Source organism: Haematobia irritans, chromosome 3 (genome assembly GCF_050003625.1).
Source record: "Haematobia irritans isolate KBUSLIRL chromosome 3, ASM5000362v1, whole genome shotgun sequence".
NCBI classification, from domain to species: Eukaryota; Metazoa; Arthropoda; class Insecta; order Diptera; family Muscidae; genus Haematobia; species Haematobia irritans.
In genome coordinates, this window is record NC_134399.1 from 163,404,686 (window position 1) to 163,430,553 (window position 25,868).

The window sequence follows — 25,868 nt, forward strand, 5'->3', positions numbered from 1 at the left end:
TGGATAGCGTTAGCCGATTTAAATTTTAATTCTAAAGATTTTGTAGAAGTAAAAAAATTGTCTCCTTTATATAGCTTCCAGCAAATGTGAAGTAGTTGAGATGTAACACAAATTTTGGCCTACATAGGGGTGAAGGATATAATATAGTCGGCCCCGCCCGACTTTAGACTTTACTTACTTGTTTTTTACTAAAATTGTGTTCCACCCTAGTGCATTAGCCAACTTAAATTTTGAGTCTATAGATTTTGTAAAAGTCTATCAAATTCTGTCCAAATCGAGTGATATTTAAATGTATGTATTTGGGACAAACCTTTATATATAGCACCCAACACATTTGACGGATACGATATGGTATCGAAAATTTAGATCTACAAAGTGGTGCAGGGTATAATATAGTCGGCCCCGCCCGAATTTAGGCTTTCCTTACTTGTTTTTTCTATAGAAAATTTATTCAAAATTTTATTTCTATAGAAAATTGCGTCTACATTTTGTTTCTATAGAATATTTTGCAAAATTTTATTTCTATAGAAAATTTTGCAAAATTTTGTTTGTTACACAAAAATTTTTTCAAAATTTTATGTCTATTGATAATTTTATTTCTATAAAAATTTAAGTCAAAATTTTATTTCTATAGAAAATTTTGCCAAAATTTTATAGTAATAGATTTTTTTATTAGAAAATTTGGTAAAAATTTTATTTCTATAGAAAATTTTGCCCAAATTTTATGGTAATAGATTTCTTATTAGGAAATTTGGTCAAAATTTTATTTCTATTGAAAATTCTGTCCAAATTTTATTTCTATAGAAGATTTAATCAAAAAAATTTTTTTTCTGTACAATATTTTGCAGAATTTCATTTACTACAAAAAAAATTTTCTAAAATTGTATTTTTATTGATAATTTTTTCAAAATTTTATTTCTATAATAAGAAATTGTTAAATTTTATTTCTATAGTAAATTTTCTTAAAATTTTTTTCTTACTGATGCTAACTGATACTCACTGCAATAGAAAATGAATTCAAAATTTTATTACTATAGAAATATTTTTTTCTATATAAAATTTAGACAAAATTTTATTTCTATACAAAATTTAGTCAAAATTTTGTTTCTATAGAATACTTTGCAAAATTTTGTTTCTATAGAAAATTTTGCAAAATTTTGTTTGCTACACAATTTTTTTTAAATTGTATTTCTATTGATAATTTTTTCAAACTTTTATTTCTATAAAAAATTATGCCAAATTTTATTTCTATAAAAATTTTATTCAAAATTTTATTTTTATATATTTGGTCAAAATTTTCTATAGAAATCAAATTTTATTTACTAGACAAACATTTTTCAAAAATTGTATGCTCACTGATACTCACTGCTAAGTCGAAAACTTGTAGAAATGACTCAAATTTTCAAATTTTTCAATGAATGAATCATAAATGCATTTTTGCGAAATTGTCTAAACAATTATAAATATTTCCCAAATATTGCCCGTGATTTTGTAGAAGTCTGATTTGAGATTTAGACTTTCCTTGCATTTTTATTTTTTGTTAAAATGGTGTTACGTCCCATAACGTTAGATTTAAATTTTAACTACATAGATTTTGTAGAAGTATATACAATTTTGTCTAAATCGATTCAGATTCAAATTCATGCATATGGGAATATAAACCTTTATATAGCTCGCAACAAATTTAAAGGATTTGAGATAGCATCAGTAGTTGGTATCTTCTCATATTATGATGGGTATTTATATCATTATTTTAATTATTAAACATTGCCCTAAATTTGAAATATAGAGTTAAATTAGCATCTAATGTGAAATTAAGACCTTTTTGTTTTTTTGCATACATAAATAAATACGATACTTTATATCGATCTACTTACGGTACCTCCACAATAGAACTACAAATTAGTGGTATTAAAATGATTATATTACCCGGAGTCGACTCGGGAGTCGGAGTCGAGCTGATGAAAAATGCTGGAGTCGGAGTCGAACAAAATTGGCTCGACTCCACAACCCTGCCTTTGACCCAATGATCCGTTTTCATTGTGACTTTATCTAGATTTTCTATTATTTAGACTTCAGATTTCGTAAACAAAATTAAGGCTGTATTTAGTATGGAATGGTGGGTCCTTATATAAAATATAAACTGAACATGACGATGCTGCCAAAACCCCAAGCTGTGAATAGAATAATATTCTGAAACTGCCGCCAATAGGTACCCTGCGACAATGTAGAAAAAGTATACCAAATTATTGTAATAACAAAAACTTGAACAAAAAACTTTTGTCGATAACACTGCTCCTTAAATATGACTTATATTTTATGATATTTTTGATAAATTTGTTATAGAAAAATATCCATATAATTTGAGCATATAATATAATTATTAATATTTTATTAAAAACTAGACTGGTTTCAAACATTCACACCCGCATACACAATCTTATACATACTTTTGAATATATTTGCACTTTATGTTTCATCCATCAAAAGATCACTTTTTGTTTGTTTAGTTAGGTACCCTGAAACCCTTAAAATCTCATTGTTCATAGTCATTTCTTAAATAAGAAATTTCTTCATATTTGTGTTATAATTAATATAAATATAATTAATGTTTTTTTTTTTTGCCAACTTATATAAATATTAAATTGTATATTATCTAAGCTTATAACCACAAACATTCAACACTCTTAACAAAATCAGGTACAACCCTCTTGTTTCTTTTCTCTTTCAATCAATCGAAAAATGCTGATATTATAAAAGTTTCACAATCTTCTCTTCCAGCAACTGAATAATTTTTTACATACACACACACACACACACTCACATATGATATATTCATTTTGTAATGGGTATTTTAAGCTCCCAATATTCGTTTAACCGAATATCCAGGAACAGAGTATACAAATAGGATGAAGAAGAGCACTATGCCACATAGTAAGAGACCCTTTAGTATAGCCCATTTGTAGTTGTGCCACACTATATATCGGATTGATTTCAAAGGATTTATGAACCACATAAATGAGGCATCTGGACGACTGAAATTAAAAGAATAAAGAAATTATTATTAGCGGGGAAAGTAGTCACTCATATTTTAAATGGTAAGTTAGAATAACTTTGAAAGCATTATGTTCAAAATAATTGGAGTTTTTGTTTTTTATCCATTTATATACCTATGATCCTATGATTGTCATAGGATCCCCGTTCTATTTATAGTGCATTGAAATATTGATACAGTGTTTGGGTGGTTTCCCTACAACTTTAGAATTTTTTTTCATATTAAGGATAATAAATAAATTTTATATTTAAAATAGAAAACAACAAGTATATACGGCCGTAAGTTCGACCGAATATTATGTACCCTCCACCATGGATTGCATAGAAACTTGTAATAAAGGCTGTCATCTACACGCAAAGAAACAAAAACGTTTGGAAAACGTGTACCGAAAACGTTTTTCTTTTGTTAGAGTTTTTCGAATTGCTTCGAAAATTTTAAACTTTTATCACCAAAAAAATTCGTTTGTTACAAAATTTTTATTTTTTCAATAAAAAAAGTTATTTTTGAAACATCAACACAGTCCATTTCGTTTATATCAAACACTGTTCTTTTATGACTTTAGGTCTTTAATAAGACACATTTTACAGCTCAAAATTTAATATAGTACAATGTAATGTTGACATTTTTTCAGAATCTTCCGAACATATCTGGAATATAGGTTAGGTTAGGTTATGTGGCAGCCCGATGTATCAGGCTCACTTAGACTATTCAGCCCATTGTGATACCACAGTGGTGAACTTCTCTCTTATCACTGAGTGCTGCCCGATTCCATGTTAAGCTCAATGACAAGGGACCTCCTTTTTATAGCCGAGTCCGAACGGCGTTATCTGGAATATATGTAATAAAAAAAAAAAAAAAAAAAAAAAAAACTTTGGTCGAAGCAGGGATCGAACCCACGACCCTTGGCATGCAAGTCGGACGTAGCTACCACTGCTCCACGGTGCCAAACTAAATGGTTGTTTCTGTTAAATAAACTTCGTTTATTCGGTTCGTGGGCGCCGCAAGCTATGCTATATAAATATAACTTATATGGATATTTATCTATTGATGCCATAACAGGTACATAGCTCAGTGGTTAGTGTGTTGGCTTACAAAGTGCATGGTCCGCGGTTCGATTCTCCGTCCAGGCGAAAGGTAAAACAATTTTTAAAAATTTCTAAAATCGTATAATTTCCCCTACATTGTTGGTATTACTGGAAAAGGTGTTAAGAACTAAAAAACCTCGTGGATGTGAGAAAGATGTGAGGGAAAATGCAATTAGCAAGAAAACAATGTTTTGTTTTTTGAGTTTGTCTTTATGAAATTGTTTTTACATCCTGGAAAAGAATAAACGTTTATCACAAAAAGTATATACTTTTCTTCCAAATACACTTCATTACAGCGAAAAGCAAATGAGAAACGAACTTTGTTTGTCTAAAATTTCGTTTGGGAGGAAAGAATTATTTTTTTTGCGTGTACAATCGACTTACTTGGGTTGCGGTAACACTTCCCGATGGCAAGGTATCTTAAAACTAACACCGTCTTCTCAATTGTAAGTTAGTCCATACGGGGTATATAGTTAGGCCATGCCGAATCTTATGTACCCTCCACCATGGATTGCGTAGAAACTTCTACGAAAGACTGTCATCCACAAATTTCAACTCACATGGTTGTAAAATATCATATACTACCACCACGTACCAAATTTCAACCAGATCGGATGAATTTTGTTTCTCCAAAAGGCACCGGAGGTCAAATCTGGGGATCGGTTTATATGGGAGCTATATATTATTATGGACTGATAGGAACCAATTCCTGCATGGTTGGTGGATACCCTATACTAACATCACGTACCAAATTTCAACCGAATGGGAAGAATTATGGACCGATATCGAACAATTTTTGCATGGTTGTTAGAGACCATACACTAACACCATGTACCAAATTTCAGCCGGATCGGATGAAATTTGCTTCTCTTAGAGGATCCACAAACCAAATCGGGGGATCGGTTTATATGGGGGCTATATATAATTATGGACCGATATGGACCAATTTTTGCATGGTTGTTAGAGACCATATACTAATACCATGTACCAAATTTCAGCCGGATCGGATGAAAATTGTTGCTCTTAGAGGCTCTGCAAGCCAAATGGGGGGGGTCGGTTTATATGGGGGCTATATATAATTATGGACCGATGTGGACCAATTTTTGCATGGTTGTTAGAGACAATATACTAACACCATATACCAAATTTCAGCCGGATCGGTTGAAATTTGCTTCTTTTAGAGGCCTCGCAAGCCAAATTTGGGGTCCGTTTATATGGGGGCTATACGTAAAAGTGGACCGATATGGCCCATTTGCAATACCATCCGACCTACATCAATAACAACTACTTGTGCCAAGTTTCAAGTCGATAGCTTGTTTCGTTCGAAGTTAGCGTGATTTCAACAGACGGACGGACGGACGGACGGACATGCTCAGATCGACTCAGAATTTCACCACGACCCAGAATATATATACTTTATGGGGTCTTAGATCAATATTTTGATGTGTTACAAACGGAATGATAAAGTTAGTATACCCCCCATCCTATGGTGGAGGGTATAAAAAAAGGCCGATTTAATACGTATACCAAAATTTCACGCCGGATCGGGTGAATTTGGCTCTTCCAAGTGGCTCCTGAGGTCAAATCTGGGGATCTGTTTATAAGGGGGCTACATATAATTACGGACCGATATGGACCAATTCCTGCATGGTTGTTAGAGACCATATACCAACACCTTGTACCAAATTTCAGCCGGATCGGAGAGTGAAGTTCACCATCTGTGAGCCTAAAATTGAGGGCCGCCATTATACCTAACCTACGCTATCGTAGTGTGATTGCTTTATATTTGGCTATGAACCTGCAAGTGGCTATCGCTACTCTCTTATAAATCCAAGAAGTCCAAGAAGTGGGCAACGGAAACGGTAGCAAAATGATCTTGGCAATTTGAACTCAAGCGCCGCTGATGATAATAGTGTGGGCAGCCGTAACGTCCGCCCGTACTCAAAATCAATGCCGAATATTACAGGGACTGTACAGAAGACCTAGCCAGACAAAAATGTTGACGTATACCAGGACAGGACTAAGCACCGTGTGATTGGCCGTTTGATGGGCGGCATGGAATTCAGTAAGCGTGTTACCAGTATTTACCTCACTCTTGCCCCCAAATTGAGACGCTTTCATCCCCAAAAATTCCCAATTTAAGTTAAAATTCCCCACAAAAATCCCCAGAAAATTATTTACATTATCTTAAAACCTCCTAACACAGACTTCTAAATTGTAACTTAGTCCATTCGTGGTATATATTTAAAAAAAAGTACTATTAGGTTAGGTTAGGTTAGGTGGCAGCCCGATGTATCAGGCTCACTTAGACTATTCAGTCCATTGTGATACAAAAGTACTATTAAATACCTATATAATTCAGTTTGACAAAATTTTCTATAGAAATAAAATTTTACAACATATTCTATAGAAATAAAATTTTGACACAATTTTCTATAGAAATAAAGTTTTGACAACATGTTCTATAGAAATAAAATTTTGACAACATTTTCTATAGAAATAAAATTTTGACAAAATTTTCTATAGAAATAATATTTTGACAAAATTTTCTATAGAGAGAAAATTTTTACAAAATTTTCTATAGAAACAAAATTTTGACTAAACTTTCTATAGAAATTAAATTTGTTACAAAATTTTCGATAGAAATAAAATGTTGGCAAAATTTTTTATAGAAATAAAATTTTTACAAAATTCCCGATAGAATAAAATGTTCGCAAAATTTTCTATAGAAATAAAACTTTGACAAAATTTTCTATAGAAATAAAATTTTGACAAAATTTTCTATAGAAATAAAATTTTGACAAAATTTTCTATAGAAATAAAATTTTGACAAATTTTCAATAACAATAAAATTTTGACAAAATTTTCTATAGAAATAAAATTTTGACAACATGTTCTATAGTAACAAAATGTTGACAACATTTTCTATAGAAATAAAATTTAAAAAAAAAAATTCAATAGATATAAAATTTTGACAAAAATTTTTTATAGAAATAAAATTTTTAACAAAATTTTGACAAAATTTTCTATAAAAATAAAATTTTCATAAAACTTTCTATAGAAATACAATTTTGACAAAATTTTCTATAGAAATAAAATTTTGAAAAAAATTTTCTATACTAATAAAAGTTTGACAAAATTTTCTATAGAAATAAAATTTTGGTAGATTATTTTTGGCTCGAGTGGCAACCATAATTATGAACCGATATGGACCAATTATTGTGTAATTGGGGATCGGCTATATATAACTATAGACCGATATAGACCAATTTTTGCATTGTTGTTAGCGGCGATATTCTAACACCACGTTCCACATTTCAACCGGATCGGATGAATTTTGCTCCTCTAAGGAGCTCCGGAGGTCAAATATGGGGAAGGTTTATATGGGGGCTGTATATAATTATGGACCGATATGGACCAATTTCTGCACGGTAGTTAGAAACCATATGCTAACACCACGTATCAAATTTCAACCGAATCGGATGAATTTTGCTCCTCCAAGAGGTTTTGGAGGTCAAATCTGAAGAACGGTTTATATGGGGGCTATATATAATTATGGACCGATATGGACCAATTTTTGCACGGTAGTTAGAAACCATATGCTAACACCATGTACCAAATTTCATCGGATGAATTTTGCTCCTCCAAGAGGTTTTGGAGGTCGAATCTGGGGATCGATTATATGGGGGCTATATATAATTATGGACCGATGTATACATATTTTTGCATGGTTGTTAGAGACCATATACTAACACCACGTAGCAAATTTCAACCGAATCGGATGAGTTTTGCTCCTCCAAGAGGCTCTGGAGGTCAAATCTGGAAATCGGTTTATATGGGGGCTATACACGCAAAAAAATAATTCTTTCCTCCCAAACGAAATTTTAGACAAACAAAGTTCGTTTCTCATTTGCTTTTCGCTGTAAGGAAGTGTATTTGGAAGAAAAGTATATACTTTTTGTGATAAACGTTTATTCTTTTCCAGGATGTAAAAACAATTTCATAAAGACTAGCTCAAAAAAAAAAACATTATTTTCTTGCTAATTGCATTGTCCCTCACATCTTTCTCACATCCACGAGGATTTTTGGTTCTTAACACCTTTTCCTGTAATACCAACAATGTAGAAGAAATTATACGATTTTATAAATTTTTAAAATTTTTTTACCTTTCGCCTGGACGGAGAATCGACCATGCACATTGTAAGCCAACACTCTAACCACTGAGCTATGTACCTGTTATGGTCATCAATAGATAAATATCAATATAAGTTATATGTATATAGCATAGTTTGCGGCGCCCACGAACCGAATAAACAAAGTTTATTTAACAGAAACAAACATTTAGTTTGGCACCGTGGAGCAGTGGTAGCTACGTCCGACTCTCATGCCAAGGGTCGTGGGTTCGATCCCTGCTTCGGCCAAAGTTTTTTTTTGCTTTTGTTTTTTTTACATATATTCCAGATATATTCGGAAGATTCCGAAAAAATGTTCAACATTACATTGTACTATATTAAATTTTGAACTGTAAAATGTGTCTTATTAAAGACCTAAAGTCAGAAAAGAACAGTGTTTGATATAAACGAAATTATTTCAAAAATAACTTTTTTTATTGAAAAAATAAAAATTTTGTAACAAACGAATTTTTTTGATGATAAAAGTTTAAAATTTTCGAAGCAATTCAAAAAACTCTAACAAAAGAAAAACATTTTCGGTACACGTTTTCCAAACGTTTTTTTTTTCTTTGCGTGTACGTAAAAGTGGTCGAATATGGCCCATGTGCAATACCAACCGACCTACATCAATAACAACAACTTATGCCAAGCGTGATTTCAACAGACGGATGGACGGACATGCTTAGATGTTACATGGTCACCACCCAAAAATAAGATTTTTCTCTTAAAACATGTTTGAGGTGATCATATTCCTTCTCTGGGAGTAGGAAGTCTGAAAGAAATAAATTTAACGACAAAAAGGATTGTTTTCCCGAAATTCCCAAAGTTAATTGTTTGCGATAAGTTGAACATGAAAACATCAGAGGGATTTCGTCCATTGATATGAGATTGTGTTTATGAGAAATTCTCAAATTTTATCCAAAAGTTTTAAAACTTACTTTGGTTTTTCCAATGCATCCGGTTCATTGCGACCATAACCGGCTGGATTCTGCTCAGCTTCCTCTTTGGTTAATAAATGGAATTCGGCTTCGACTTTTCCGGTCAATTCCATTTCCTCATTTTGTTTCTTAATATAAAATGGCCACCAACCACGAACACGTTTCTGTTTGAAAATATTGACAGTGGGGACATTGTCAGTTTTCAACATGTCCAAGGTACACAATTTCGAAGATTTAGCTCCTCGTGGAAAACGATTCAAATCAAATGATATAGCACCTATTTAAAGAAATCACTAGATTTTAGAAGTCGTCGTCAATAATACATTTTTGAACTTACCCAAAAAATCATCTGCCGAGAAATGATCAGCATCCCATACTTGTAGTTCCAAACGTGCTGGTATTTTTACTTCTGTCTCATCCCAGCTGAATAGAGATTCTCTTCGTGAAAGCACAATGCGCTCTTCGGCCGCCAAATATTCAAAGGGATAGATAAAACGCCAATTGAAATTACCCTCACCCGTTAAGGAACGATAATGGATATCTGTAGATTGGCAATCTTGGGGACCCTTTAACCATCTGAGAAGTTTATTTGTTAAAACCTTAATACTGTTTTGGGATTTCTTTTCTCTTTATCTTACCCTTTAACATAAATATCGGACATTTTTTCACCCGTGAAGAAGGCATCATCCTCCAATACCACATCATCTGTGTTCCATATGACCACACGTAATTCATAGGCTTTTGGTTTTCTTGGTGAAATATCAACCGCCGGTCCCGGTAATGGCATATCCATGGGAAACATATCAACCCACATTTCCAATTTGCCCTGTTCTATACCTGGCTTATCGGGATTATAGATGGGACGACTTTCAATGTGTTCGGGAACAATCTTTAATTGGGTTCAATTTCATATGTTAATAACGAATTTCTCTTGCGACCAAAATATCAACAATTTTAAAAATATTTAGAAATATTTACAAAAAAATTCCGAGAAGATTCCGTGAGTTGGAAAAGAACACCAAAATTGTATTTCAATTTTCATACACATTGTACGACCATTTAATCACAAGATTTTGTTTTATTTTTTGCAGTCATAGCTCAAAGGGAGAAGATGAATCAAATTTAGCAGAGACATATACATTTATGAATAATTCGGTTTATTTTATTTAAATTTTTAAAATGAATATTTTCATATATTTTTTTAGTTCCATTAGAGAGAGAGAGAGAGGATTGGTAAATAAATAACAGAAATTATATTCCAAAACTTATGATTTGCCACAACTGTACAACCAAGAAAGCTCTAAAGGCGGCAAACATGGAACGAGAACCAGGAATAGTCCGTATAGTATGGATGATTTTCGAACCAAGTAAACTCCACCAAAGACGTACACAAATTTGTTTACACATACTAGTATTTATATATACAATACACTGAAAGAAGTTTTTTTTCTGAGAAACAAAATTTTAGATAAACGAAGTTTTCTTTTGATGCTAAAAAATGTTATTTAAAGACAAATAAAAAAGACTGAACACAATAATTGCAAAGTTTCCATAAGTTCGTTTTAGTTTGCTCTTAAAGAAAATATTTTTTAACAGATGCAAATTTCATTTATAAAAAAAAAACAAGTAAGGAAAGTCTAAAGTCGGGCGGTGCCGACTATATTATAACCATATCACATCCGTCAAATATATTGGGGGCTATATATAAAGGTTTGTCCCACATACATACATTTAAATATCACTCGATTTGGAAGAATTTGATAGACTTCTACAAAATCTTTAGACTCAAAATTTAAGTCGGCTAATGCACTAGGGTGGAACACAATGTTAGTAAAAAATATAGGAAACATTTAAATCTGAAGCAATTTTAAGGAAACTTCGAAAAAGTTTATTTATGATTTATCGCTCGATATATATATGTATTAGAAGTTTAGGAAAATTAGAGTCATTTTTACAACTTTTCGACTAAGCAGTGGCGATTTTACAAGGAAAATGTTGGTATTTTAACCTTTTTTGTCGAAATCAGAAAAAACATATATATGGGAACTAAATCTAAATCTGAACCGATGTCAACCAAATTTGGCACGCATAGCTACAATGCTAATTCTACTCCCTGTGCAAAATTTCAACTAAATCGGAGTTAAAAATTGTCCTCTGTGGTCATATGAGTGTAAATCGGGCGAAAGCTATATATGGGAGATATATCTAAATCTGAATCGATTTCAACCAAATTTGGCACGTATAGCTACAATGCTAATTCTACTCCCTGTGCAAAATTTCAACCAAATCGGAGCAAAAAATTGGCCTCTGTGGTCATATGAGTGTAAATCGGGCGAAAACTATATATGGGAGCCATAAGCGTAGGAAGGCCTCTGGGGAGGGGGCTTAGACCCCCCCAGAAAAATTTTAGCCCCCCCCCAGAATTTGAAAACCTATTTACGATTTTACATTTTTATAAAAATTAAACAAGTATATACTCGTACAACGCACAAAGTTTCACTAAAGACTTTCATGCACAATCGAATTACTTGGGTTGTGGTAGAAGTCTGATATTTATGAAATAAAGCTGTGGTTGAACTTATGATTTAGTTGAATAAAAAATAGTAATTGATATTAAAACTATTCTTTCATAAATTAATATCTTAATAATGCTGCAAAAAAGCGTCGCCAAAAAAGAAGTGAAATTGTTCTTTTTGGGTCTGGAAGTGGTACAAAATTGGCGGAGAAGGGATGAATGTAATATGAACTTGTCATAGAACGAATGTCCACCGTTTCAACAACCGTTGCAATGAATTTGCATCACTTCTTAAGGTGTGATCTGAATATTTTCCCAAATAAATAATTTTTACATTTTTTTATGATTTTTAATGCATTCTAACGCTTGTTTGAAACGTTTTTTTCAAATATTATCGATTTTTATATAATGGATTTAGCATTTATGTGGCAAAATTTGAATAATATGTACCATTTTATTTATTCTTACTCTTTTTTTAAACTATTTGAAAAAATAAAACAAAAAATTAGGCATTAAAATATAAAAAAAACTTCCTGTGTAGTTAAAATAGTTAACTTTTTTGTGAGGACATTTTTGGAAGTGCTTTTAAAGTTGTGCCTTTAGAACAACTCCCAATTTTTTGCTGGGGAAAGTGTGGAACTACCCTACGGGAAATGGATCAACCACAGAACTGGTACAGCACTAGTCCCTGGTGTGTATGGACCAGTCCCAGTTCTGATCAAAACGTATGGAAGGGACCGTCCACTTTAACATGGGTTTGTCATTGACGGAGTAAACTTACATTTTAGGACGCGTCTTGGACTCATCCCAAAGGACACGTCCTGGGACAATTTAGCAGGAGCAACCCATAAACAGGTCCTCAGGAACCAGTCTCGGACAAACCCTTAGAAATCTCTTTCAATTTGGGCTCCTAATCGAACCCGAAATGAAAAAAAAAAACTTTTGAAATAAAAGGTTATTCTGATAATTTTATTTCACTAAATGTGAAAATTGCAACTAACTGGAGCACAGGTTTCAGTTCTGTGATAGGTCCGTCAGTGGCAATTTGCACCAATTTCCCGTAGGGTACTTTTAGTTGCTTTATTATAAATTGATTGTCGAGTTATTTTGATGTCTATTTTTTATTCAATTTTATGAAATAAAACATTAGTTGAACCTATAAGTTCAGTCTATAAAGTTTTAGCTAGGGGGGCTATAGCCCCCCCTAGAAAAATTGTCTAGCGTAGCTAGACATGGGAGCTATATCTAAATCTGAACCGATTTGGCTGATATTTTGCAAGTTTTTCGAGACTCATAAAATATTCGGATGTACGGAATTTGAGGAAGATCGGTTGATATACACGCCAATTATGACCAGATCGGTGAAAAATATATATGGCAGCTATATCTAAATCTGAACCGATTTTTTCCAAAATCAATAGGGATCGTCTTTGAGCCGAAACAGGACCCTATACCAAATTTTAGGACAATCGGACTAAAACTGCGAGCTGTACTTTGCACACAAAAATACATCAACAGACAGACAGACGGATATCGCTAAATCGACTCAGAATTTAATTCTAAGTCGATCGGTATACTAAACGATGGGTCTCAGACTTTTCCTTCTTGGCGATACATACAAATGCACAAACTTATTATACCCTGTACCACAGTAGTGGTGAAGGGTATAAAAATGTTTCGGAAGAAAGTGTTTGGATCCTATAAAACAATATTCGGCCGCCTTGGACCGATACACACCATCTTCCGCACACCTTTTTATGGATCCAAAATACCTAGATCTAGATTTTTTAATTTCCGGTAAATCGGATAAAAATTGAGGTGTCTTGAAGCCCAAGATGTCAAATCAGGAGATCGGGCTATATGGGGGCTATACCAATACATGGACCGATACACCCCATTTTCGACACACCAATTTGTGGTCCTAAAATACCTCTAGATTTCCAATTTCAGAGAAATCGAAAAAAACTACGGTTTCTAGAAGCCCAAGAAGTAAAATCGGGAGATCGGTCTATAAGGGAGCTAATCCAAAACATGGACCGATACACACTATTTTCGACAGACCTATTTGTGGTTCTAAAATAACTCTAGATTTCCAATTTCCGACAAATCGGATAAAAACTACGGTTTCTAGAAGCCCAAGAAATAAAATCGGGAGATCGGTCTATAAGGGAGCTAATCCAAAACATGGACCGATACACACCATTTTCGACACACCTATTTGTGATCCTAAAATACCTCTAGATTTCCAATTTTAGGCAAATCGAATAAAAATACGGTTTCTAAAAGCCCAGGACCGCAAATCGGGGGATCGGTTTATATATCTATATCAAAACCTGGACCGATATATCCCATCTTCGAACTTGACCTGCGTGCAGACAAAAGAAAAGAATCGGTGCCAAATTTCAGGACAACAGCGCCATTATGGAAGGCTGTAGCGTGATTACAACAGACGTGCACTCATGACGGAAACATTTCACTTACGACCGATATTTTTGGTAGGACTCACGCACGAAAAATTTTAAACGTCTCACACCTACGATAAGGAGCCACCGTGGTGCAATGATTAGCATACCCGCCTTGCATACACAAGGTCGTGGGTTCGATTCCTGCTTCGACCCAACAACAAAAAGTTTTTCAGCGGTGGATTATCCCACCTCAGTTATGCTGGTGACATTTCTGAGGGTTTCAAAGCTTCTTTAGGGTTTCAAAGCTTCTTTAAGGGTTTCAAAGCTTCTTTTATTATACCCTGCATCATTTTGTAGATCAACATTTTCGATAGCTTATTAGCATTTAAATCTGAAGCTATTTTTAGGCAACTTTATGTTAATGATGTATAGGTCGATAGATATTTATTAGAAGAATAGGAAAATTGGAGTCATTTTTATAAGTTTTCGATTTAGCAGTGACGTTTTTACAAGGAAAATGTGGGTATTTTGGCCAATTTGGTGAAATCAGAAAAACATATATATGAGAGCTATATCTAAATCTGTATCGATTTCAACCAAATTTGGCACACACAGATACAATGTTAATTCCACTGCCTATGCAAAATTTCGGATTACAAATCAGCTGTCACTTGAGGAGTAAATATTAAACATATACGCACATATCTTATTTTATTTCAAATTCACGTTTTTCTGTGAAAAGTATTTTTACAAATTATAATTATCAGTTCACGGTTAGTGACAAACTCTGCTTAAGTCTGTATTCCCTGCAAACATTTCAAAATCGATTTTATCCCTATCACTACCTGAGCTCCTGTGGATTGGGACGCTTACAAGAATAAGCTGAGAGGATACAAGCGAGAACTGAGAAAGGCTCAGCATAACTCTTGAAATGATTACTGCAGCAGCATTGAGAATACGCCCGAGGCTTCCAGACTACGGAAGGTGCTAGCATCCACGAGCTCCGTTCCAGGTTTCATTAAAACATCGGAGGGCAATTGGTCAACGTCCAGTGAAGAGACGCTGGAGGTACTATTGGACACACATTTTCCCGGAAATCAGACGGTTGAACCATGTACTGGCCGTGCCACAGTGGCTCAGCGGTCGTTTCCTATCGAGGAAATTGTATCGGAATCTAGAATAAAATGGGCGTTAAATAGCTTTTGATCATTCAACCTGATGGAATTACTCCGGCGGAGTTACAAGCGGTGGCTGACAGAATTATCCCCTGGTTGTCGGCGATATATAGGATGTATCAACTTAGCATATTTTCCAGGAAAGTGGAGGGAATCAAAAGTCGTTTTCATACCTAAAGCGGGAAAAGCCTTTCACTCGAATGCGAAGGATTTCCGACCAATCAGCTTATCATCATTCCTACTTAAGACTCTGGAGAGGATGATAGATATTTATCTTAGAACTAGCGTCGAAACGACAACATGCATATTCGAAAGGCAGGTCTACTGAGACCGCATTACATGAACTAGTCAGCTCACTATCTGTCAAAGAATACACAATCGTGGCGTTTCTAGACATCGAAGGGGCGTTCAATAACGTCCATCCGAGCTCTATATTAAATGGACTGACAACTCTGAATGTTGATCCAGGTATTCTTAGGCTGTTAGACGAACTTCTAAGGAAGAGACTCATTTCAGCCACACTAGGACAAGCAAATATACAAAGGTATGTGAACAGAGGCACTCCTCAAGGAGGAGTTCTATCACCTCTTCTTTGGAATGTTGCTATAAACGACCTTCTGGTTTCCCTAGAAAAAGAAAGGATAAAAGTGGTGGCATACGCAGATGATGTGGCGCCAGCAGTCAGGCGAAAATTCCCATCAACAGTTAGAGATATTCTACAGAGAGCCCTCCGGATGACTGAGAAGTGGGCGAAAGATAATGGTCTTGGGGTAAATCCTGCAAAGACAGAACTAGTCATGTACTGCAAAGATCGCAAAACTCCCACGGTTAGGCCCATTTCCTTAGGGGGTATTGAAATTCCCTTTAGTGAGTGTGCAAAATACCTTGGCGTTATTTTGGACAGGAAGCTGAACTTTAAGCTTAATATTGAAGAAAGGACGAGGAAAGCAACGGTAGCTTTATACTCGTGCAAAAAGGCAATAAGGAAAAAGTGGGGACTAAAACCAAAAATTGTGCATTGGCTATACACGGCAGTGGTTAGACCTATAATGCTATATAGTATTGTAGTCTGGTGGCCGGCACTTCTCCAGCCAACAAGTTTAGCCAAAGTTCAGCGTATGGCGTGCTTGTGTATCTCAGGTGCATTCAGCAAGACAGGAACAAATTCCCTTAATGTCATCCTGCATCTATTGCCTTTAGACATTTTGACCAAACAGTCAGCTGCAACAACGGCTGTGCGGTTGCGCGAGCTATCGCTGTGGTCGGAAAAAAGTTACGGTCACAGTTCGGTCGTCAAAGTAATGCCAGATGTGCCTAACGTAGTGGATTACACTTTGGCGAGTCCACTTTTCAACAAAAAGTTTGAGACTCTTATCCCCAACAGTGAGGCGTGGTGCACACAGACCCCGGGGAATAAAGAATATATAGATTTCTTCACTGATGGCTCCAAATTGGATGGACAATTGGGGTTCGGAGTATATCCTAATGATCTGGAACTTCGAATAGCGAAAAGATTACCTAATCACTGTAGTGTTTTTCAGGCTGAAATATTAGCAATAGGAGAGGTGGCGAATTGGCTGAGAAGTAATGTTCCAAAACAATGTGGGTTTTAATATATATTCAGACAGGTTGACCTGCAATAAAATCTTTGGACTTTGTGTTCCTCAACTCGAAAACGGCCATCGACTGCCGCAAATCTCTCAATGAGATGGCTGAGCAGTACAATATTCACCTAATATGGGTGCCTGGCCATAGGAACATACCGGGGAACTGCGAAGCGGATGAGTTGGCAAGGCTAGGGACTACCTTACATATTCCAGGGGAACTAGAATTTGTTGGTATGCCCCTAGGTAGCTGCAAGCTCATACTGCGTGAGAAGGCTGTTATGATGGCAAATGTTCGATGGAAGAATTGCAAGGGTTGTAACGACACCAAGCAAATATGGCCCCATTTCAACTTAAACCGCACACTAGATATGCTAATGTTCTCGAGACGTCAGATATCACTCCTGATATCTGCTATAACGGGTCGCTGCCCGATAGACGATTTTGCAAAAACTATTGGCGCGAAGTATAATGACTATTGTATGAGCTGTCATGATGCGGAGGAAAAAGAATCAATTAAACACCTCTTGTGTGAGCGTCCTGCATTTTGCGCAAGCAACTTTTAGGAGCATATAGCTTCAGATTACTGGCGGATCTGGAAAACGTTAACTTAAGCAGTCTGCTAATGTTTTTGGAACAATCTGGTTGGTTCAGCGAAGAAAAATAATCGAGAAGGTTCAGCGGTTAAAACTGGAAGTGCGTATATGTAATAGGTACTTTTAGTTAATGTGGTATCACAATGGACTGAATAGTCTAAGTGAGCCTGAATCTTAATCGGGCTGCCACTTTAACCTAACCTATCCCTATTACTACCATAGACTCTTTAGTGACACTATAACAATCGCCAATTGCACACAAAAAAAAAATTTGCTGATTCACTCACGAAATTAATTAATCCAATTAATTTTTTAATTGAAATGTCTTCAATCACAGAAATGATAGTATCAATTAAAAAAATAATTGGAGGTCAACTAAAAAATTAATTGATCCAATTAAAAAATTAATTGAATCAAATAAATTTTCAATTGAATATTTTTTTAAACTCAATTAAAATTTTAATTGGAAAATTTTCGTGATTTTTTTTTTCTATGTGTGATGCCATATATACCCAAATTCATGTCCGTGTCGAAAGTAATTGCCACTAAATATAAGTTTAGGCTTCCGACTTTCAAAGGACAACTTGATATAAAATCATCGCAGCCATCATGGGAGAAAGTTTTATAGGTTACAACATATTTAGGAATTTCAAAGTCTGCGGGCAATGACGACTACGACATGGCGTTTATGCAAATTTACCAAAAGAGATACCAAGTGATAAAATAGGGACTATTATTTTTTGAAAAATGTGACTGTTTTGCTTGTCCCGATAAATCCCGGAATGTACGACGCAATGTTCCGGATTTAGGCAACCATCATCTGGCAACCCTAATTTAGATCCTTACTAACCTAATAATCATTTTATCTCCATTTCATTTAAACTACTCTTTTGAATTCAATATTCAGGAGATTAACTCGCTTTATCTAATACAGAATATTTTTCTACATACTTTTAGGCGATACACGTGCCCACTGAAAACTTTATTGGAGAGAAGGAAAGCTGGCTCACAAAATAACATAACAGGTTGGCTGATAAGTCCCCGGTCTGACACATAGATGGCGTCACTATTGTTAAATGCATATTATTTTTATATAGTACCAACCTTCAAATGATTCGTGTCAAAATTTAACAAAATTTAGTCTGTATGTCAATTAGTTTGTGAGATAGAGCGTGTTTTGTAAGCAACTTTTGTTATTGTGAAAAAAAAATGGAAAAAAGGAATTTCGTGTTTTGATAAAATACTGTTTTCTGAAGGGAAAAAATACGGTGAAAGCAAAAACTTGGCTTGATAATGAGTTTCCGGACTCTGCCCCAGGGAAATCAACAATAATTGATTGGTATGCAAAATTCAAGCGTGGTGAAATGAGAACGTAGGACGGTGAACGCAGTGGACGCCCGAATGAGGTGGTTACCGACGAAAACATCAAAAAAATCCACAAAATGTTTTGAATGACCCTAAAATGGAGTTGATCGAGATAGCAGAGGGCTTAAAGATATCAAAGGAACGTGTTGGTCATATCATTAATCAATATTTGCACGCGACCTCACATTTGACCAAAAACAACAACGTGTTGATGATTCTGAGCGGTGTTTGCAGCTGTTAACTCGTAATACACCCGAGTTTTTCCGTCGATATGTGACAATGGATGAAACATGGCTCCATCACTACACTCCTGAGTCCAATCGACAGTCGGCTGAGTGGACAGCGACCGGTGAACCGTCTCCGAAGCGTGGAAAGACTCAAAAGTCCGCTGGCAAAGTAATGGCCTCTGTTTTTTGGGATGCGCATGGAATAATTTTTATCGATTATCTTGAGAAGGGAAAAACCATCAACAGTGACTATTATATGGCGTTATTGGAACGTTCGAATGTCGAAATCGCGGCAAAACGGCCTCATATGAAGAAGAAGAAAGTGTTGTTCCACCAAGACAACGCACCGTGCCACAAGTCATAGAGAACGATGGCAAAAATTCATGAATTGGGCTTTGAATTACTTCCCCACCCACCGTATCTCCAGATCTGGCCCCCAGCGACTTTTTCTTGTTCTCAGACCTCAAAGGGATGCTCGCAGGGAAAAAATTTGGCTGCAATGAAGAGGTGATCGCCGAAACTGAGGCCTATTTTGAGGCAAAACCGAAGGAGTTCTACCAAAATGGCATCAAAAAATTAGAAGGTCGTTATAATCGTTGTATCGCTCTTGAAGGGAACTATGTTGAATAATAAAAACGAATTTTGACAAAAAAAAAATGTGTTTTTCTTTGTTAGACCGGGGACTTATCAGCCAACCTGTTTTTTAGGAATTTCAAAGTCTGCGGGCAATAATGACTACGACATGGCGTTTATGCAAATTTACCAAAAGAGATACCAAGTGATAAAATAGGGACTATTTTTTTTTTAAAATGTGACTGTTTTTGCTTGTACCGACAAATTCCGGAATGTATGGCGCAATGTTCCGGATTTCGTCTGGTAACCCTAATTTAGATCCTTACTAATCTAAAAATCATTTTATCTCCATTTCGTTGAAACTACTCTTTTGAATTCAATATTCAGGAGATTAACTCGCTTTATCTAATAAAGAATTTTTTTTCTGCATACTTTTCGGCGATACACGTGCGTATGGCAAAAAAGTAGCACCGTTTGAAAAGGCTGAAATTTTGCCACTAAAATGGTATAGTAGTAACGTAGCAAATATAATGCATATTTTGCCAGTATTTTATGACGACTAAACTTATATCATTTTTTTCTATAGAACCCCAGTTAGAATTGTTAAGTTCAACATTTAAGATAGGTGTGAAAAACGTTTGTTATTAAAATTAAAAAACAAACATCCATTTTATAATAAACATTGAAGAAAAATAGTAAAAAAGAGAGAAAATAGGACAAATAAATATAAATAAAAATTTGCAATGGATACACAAATAAAATTCGTAAAAAATGTAGACAGATTTTAAAACATATATATACTGACAAAATTGTTTGATTCAATTTATTTAATAATAAAATCCAAACGCAGTTAGGATTGTATATATATTTACATTAAATTGAATCTGGTAAATCATGCTACAACGTTTTAAATAAATTGAATCAATTAATTGGTGATTGAAGTACGAAAAAATCGTGATTGTATATAGTAAAAAATAAAGGTATCTTTCTTGGTTGTACCTCGAATGATTCATCTGTATATATCTCATCATATTCAACAATTGAGCTATGAGTACTGCAATTTCCGAAAAAATAGGTATATCGTTCAATACATCGAGATTTCAAAAAATATCTTGCCAGATGGAATACTAAAATGAAAATAGAGTTACCATTCGTAGAGAGAAAAAGTAGGTGAAGAATTGATTTAAAAAAAAATTCTTTGCTTAAATTTGAGAAATTTGTAAACATCCAGAAAATAGTTAGACGAAAAAAAAAAAATAAACAATGCAGAGGAAAGACCATACATTGACACACTCATGAATCGAGGACGTTAAGAACCCACCTTACAACCGACATTTGGTATTTCACTCCAGCGATGTAGGACTGCTAAAGCCAAATGCTCATCGCGGTTACGGCAAGTACTGGGACCATTCCAGGCTATAACCTCCTCATCGGAGAAAGTCATACAGTACTTGCCAATAGCCACGCGATCTTGAAAATAATGTGGGGTATCCAATTTATTTTCTTTACACAATTTCGATAGAATTTGTGTTGGTTTCATGGGATCACGCCATTGATTATAACCACAACTACAATAAGGTTGTCAGGTTAATGGAGGGGATTTAAGGGGACCAGGGAATAAAAGGTATAGAGAGAAGATAAAATTATTTAGTAAATATCACTCCCAGAGATGCTCTCATGGAACTTGGAATACTTACTCTTCATAACGTAGAGCTAGACCACAAGTGGCCCTGTGTTTACTGTAAAAACGATTTTCCAAATCGATACGGGTCTCACCAATCAAATCGTCCGAACCTACCAGATCCCAGTCGAAAATTTGCACGGTCAACATTGAATCTTGAGGAAATGTGGCCTCCACCTCAAAGCATTTACCAAATACTGGATTCAGTTGTTTACTAACATAGTTCTCCTTATCCGATATACGTTTGCTACCCAAATGCAATACCACATAGGGATCAGCTTTACCATTCAAATCCATCGGGTGCAAATCGGTTGCCTTAATAATATACACGCGTACTAGAACATGTATTGGTTCATTGGCGGGTAAATTCTGTATCGGGTAATCTATGCCCTTAGGTGGTGGTAGACGATACACTTTAATGGCTCCCTTAAAGAAGCCCACTGTACGATTGTCATCCTCGGTGGAATCGCCAGTTTTCTTACCCCGATACAGGGCAAATGAATGAAGCCAATCACGAAAATTGTTGAACTCGGATTGGGCTTCCAGCTCACCAGGATATATCTGAAAGTGAGGAGCACGACGTGCCACACTTCGAATTCGTTTAGACGAATTCGTTTGTCCACTTACCTGACACAAAGCTGTGGTGGAAGTGTTGTTATACGATTTCGTTTGTTTTGTTGAATTCATGGATATGTTTTCATCATTCTTGTTGCTACGTCCCAACCCAGTCATTGCTTTGGGACTGAGTTTCTGGACAAATTTTGAGCCAAAATTTTTCGTACCTTGTGGTTGTAGATGTGTCGTTGGTGTGAGATATTTATCTGTGGCTGTTAGAGCTTTTTCGGCTTTCGTACTATCGATGAGACGTTCATAGGACCAAAAATATTTGGTCCACCAATCACGACTGCATTCATCATCGGGGTCTAGTTGGTCCCCCAAAATGGAGTTCTCTTTATTCATACTCCGTGGTGAGGATTTCTTTTTCGATGTTTGTTTTTTGACCCTGCGGAATAATGTAAGGCAATTAAATTAAATTATACTATTTTACAATACAAGAAAGAGACAAGTAAGAGAAGTCTAAGATCTAGCGGGGCTGACTGTATTATACTATTCTCCACTCTGCAGATCAACATCATATATACTAGAGGTCTGTACAATTTCATTTGTAAATGCAGAGTACACGTGTACTTGCTAAATGAGTACATCTGTTTGGGAGAGTCGCAAAACAATTGGTACACATTTTAATGAACACTAAAAGCCACGAGTAACTTCTTGTTGCTACTCTGATGTCTTCACTACCAACAAACACATATTCCTCTTTCTCTCTTATTGAAGTGTACTCAGAGTGATCACGTCGAGTATGTTACGAGAACAAAACTTCATAGAGTACTCCGTGTACCACGTGCAGTTTCAGAAATACAAGAAAACAGTTACTCTCCATAATATATGTTTTCGGCTTGATATAAAGAACGGCAAACGTTAAGGTTGTAGCCACTTTCCATGGTTTAACATTTTCCCGATCCACACCAATAAAATACACTAAATAAATACATAACTAAGGAAACATAGACGTTTCCAAATTTTAAATTTTCTGGTTGTAAAATTTTCTTGTCAAACTAGAAAATTTTCATTTTTATTGAGAGACAAGGAGACTTAAGTTGGATAAAGATACAGATAAAGATACTAGGCTAGAGCTATTGAAAACCAAAAAAAAAAAACTACAAAATTCAGATTCCGGGAAAACCGACAATTATTTTTTTTACCCTCATAAAAATTTCCTGGTAAGTTCGCTGGACAATGAATTGCAAACATCATAGTTATTCTACCTATTTGGCTGTTTAGGAATCCAATTCGGTTGGGAAATTCGGTGGTAAAAATCCTCTACCCGGAGTTACTCCGGGGATTACCAATTTTGGTATCACGAAACAAAGCTCCAAGAAATTGACAACATTTTGGGTTGAGGCCACCCTACTCGTATTAAGCCAATTACCTCAGATTTGCCAAATTAACTCGAATCAATTAATTTGGATTTGACCTATTAACTCGGATTATATGTCCTAACTCGGATTAAGCCAATTAACTCAAATTAGCCTAATTAACTCGAATCAATTAATTTGGATCTTACCCTGTTAACTCGGATTATACCTACTAACTCGGATTAAGCCAATTAACTCAAATTAGCCTAATTAACTCGAATCAATTAATTTGGATTTTACCCTATTAACTCGGATTATACCTACTAACTCGGATTAGACCATTTCACTATAATCATTAAGGATACGATGTGGAGGCACTGATCGAATTTTTGATGGGAATCTTCTACTAATATTGTTTATTTGCATATACTATCCTTTAGGATGTTGCCCAGTCATCAAGCTGGATTAATTTAAGTTTTAGTTAAAATGGCCCATTTAACTCTTCTCAATTATTATATTATCCTACGTAATCGAGCTATGCAAAATTGAGGTACAGACTGTAAAATAGATTATTAAACTTTCATATATGAAACTATCCCGAAGTCGCAGGCCTGTGGACAGCGCTGGATATGAATGGTAAGTCCGATCTTAGGTTCCTTATTGAAAGAATATTTTGTATTTCAAATTGCACCAGCTCAACCGTACCTACATAATTTTTTTTATTGTCCTATAATTATTTTCCTATCGGTGATATTGTTACCAATTCTTTTATTAACCAAGCTTTATAATTGAGTTTTTTTATTTTTTTTGTTACTAAAAACAATTGGATCAGCATCTCTAACTGTTATTCACGATTCTACCGTACGTCTGTTAGAATGATATATTTTTTTAAAATAGATATTAAGATGTTCTAAAACGTATATTTCTTTCACCACGAAAGGTAAGGGTTGGTAGGTAGAGGATATTAGGGCCGACGCGAAAAGTCGTCGGAATTGGTCGGGTGGGTTTAGTGCTAATGGCAGCAGACTGACATCTCATGCTGCGGTTCTCATCATCATCGTCCTAAATTTGATGTGCATTCGGTTCTCCATTCCCTATATTTCCAAGAGCTACCTTTCTTCTTTACTTTTATGGCAACGTATCCAAATCCCCTTTCGGAAGAACCCACCACCCCCCAGGACTGAGCATCGTCGGCAAAAAGAAGGTAGCCGTCCTCTTCGAAAGTGGAGCCCTATGCGGTGGATCGTTACAAGGTGTGTGACATACATAAATATATGAAATATGTGACATACATAAATATCTATGTTTAATAATAATGGAAAGTTTTGCTTCGCACATAACTGAGAAATACTTGTGGTACCACGTGAAGTGAAGATAATCCATGTTGTACTTTTTCTCAAGTACTTACATTTTTATTGTTCCTTTTTTTCGGAACACATATTGTTTCGGATAAGTACTTGGTGGTATTTGACAAGCAAGTGTTCTCTTCACTTCACTACTCGCGCTCTGAGAGAAAGACAGTGTATGTACTATATTCGACAGCGAATTACATACATGTAGTGAAAATTTATTCGATGCAGACCTCTAATATATACCTCCACATATATTTCAAATTTGTTGAGACTAATATACTTAAATCTGAACCGATTTGTACAAAATTTTTTACAATTCTACAAAATCTCTAGATATAGAATTTATATGGGTTAACGCCTCGGGAGGAAGCTCAAAGTTGTTAAAAAAGTATGCCCTGTACCATAAAGTATGCCCTGTACCATTTATTCGCAAGATGCCAAATCCGGCCAAAACAGTACGGAACAACCGTGTTTCTTCAGGAAAGGCAGCAGACGTTTATTCAAACACTCTTTCACGTAAATTTCTTGGTTGACTGTCCCGGAAGCTATGATGGTACAGGTACAGATGGCTTGCCAAACCAGATATTTCTTTGCGAACTTTGACAGATTTATGTGCTTGAAAATATCTGCTACCTTTCCCCTTCCTTTTGCCGTATAAAACTCCTGTCCCGGAAGCTGCATGTAGTCGTCTTTGACGTAGGTTTCGTCGTCCATTACCACGCAGTCAAACTTCGTCAGCATCGTCGTGTACAGCCTCCGGGATCGCGCTTTGGCCGTCGTATTTTGTTTATCATCGCGATTTGGAGTCACTACCTTCTTGTAAGTCGATAGTCCGGCTCGTTTTTTGCCTCGATGCACGGTTGTAGACGATACACCCAGCTTATTTGCGGCATCTCGGAGAGAGAGGTTAGGGTTTCGCTTGAAACTTCCGGCAACTCTCTTTGTCGTCTCAGCGGCTTCCGGTTTTCGATTTCCCCCCGATCCAGACTTCCTGGCTGTCGAAAAATGTTCCCCAAACACTTTAATTACATTTGTAACGGTTGATTTGGCAACTTTTAGCGATTTTGCCAGCTTTGCGTGCGAGAAGCTCGGATTTTCGCTATGCGCGAGCAAAATTTTGATACGCTGCTCTTCTTGCTTGGACGGCATTTTGACAACTGAGGAGTGAATTCCAAACTCAAAATAGGAGCAACATTCTACACACACACC

General features: G+C 35.4%; 1 protein-coding gene across 1 annotated transcript in view; it reads right to left on the bottom strand.

Moving 5' to 3' along the window:
* Positions 1 to 2,854: 2,854 nt before the first annotated feature.
* The window catches only part of LOC142231262 (otoferlin-like), a 239,237-nt gene continuing 216,223 nt past the window's right edge, over positions 2,855 to 25,868 (bottom strand). The window contains exons 19-25 of the mRNA XM_075301878.1: positions 22,019 to 22,394; positions 21,408 to 21,952; positions 21,032 to 21,278; positions 9,889 to 10,139; positions 9,588 to 9,826; positions 9,251 to 9,527; positions 2,855 to 3,035 (exon numbers count right to left, since the gene is read on the bottom strand). Coding sequence (XP_075157993.1) covers positions 2,855 to 3,035; positions 9,251 to 9,527; positions 9,588 to 9,826; positions 9,889 to 10,139; positions 21,032 to 21,278; positions 21,408 to 21,952; positions 22,019 to 22,394 — 2,116 coding nt within the window. The remainder of the gene's footprint in view (positions 3,036 to 9,250; positions 9,528 to 9,587; positions 9,827 to 9,888; positions 10,140 to 21,031; positions 21,279 to 21,407; positions 21,953 to 22,018; positions 22,395 to 25,868) is intronic.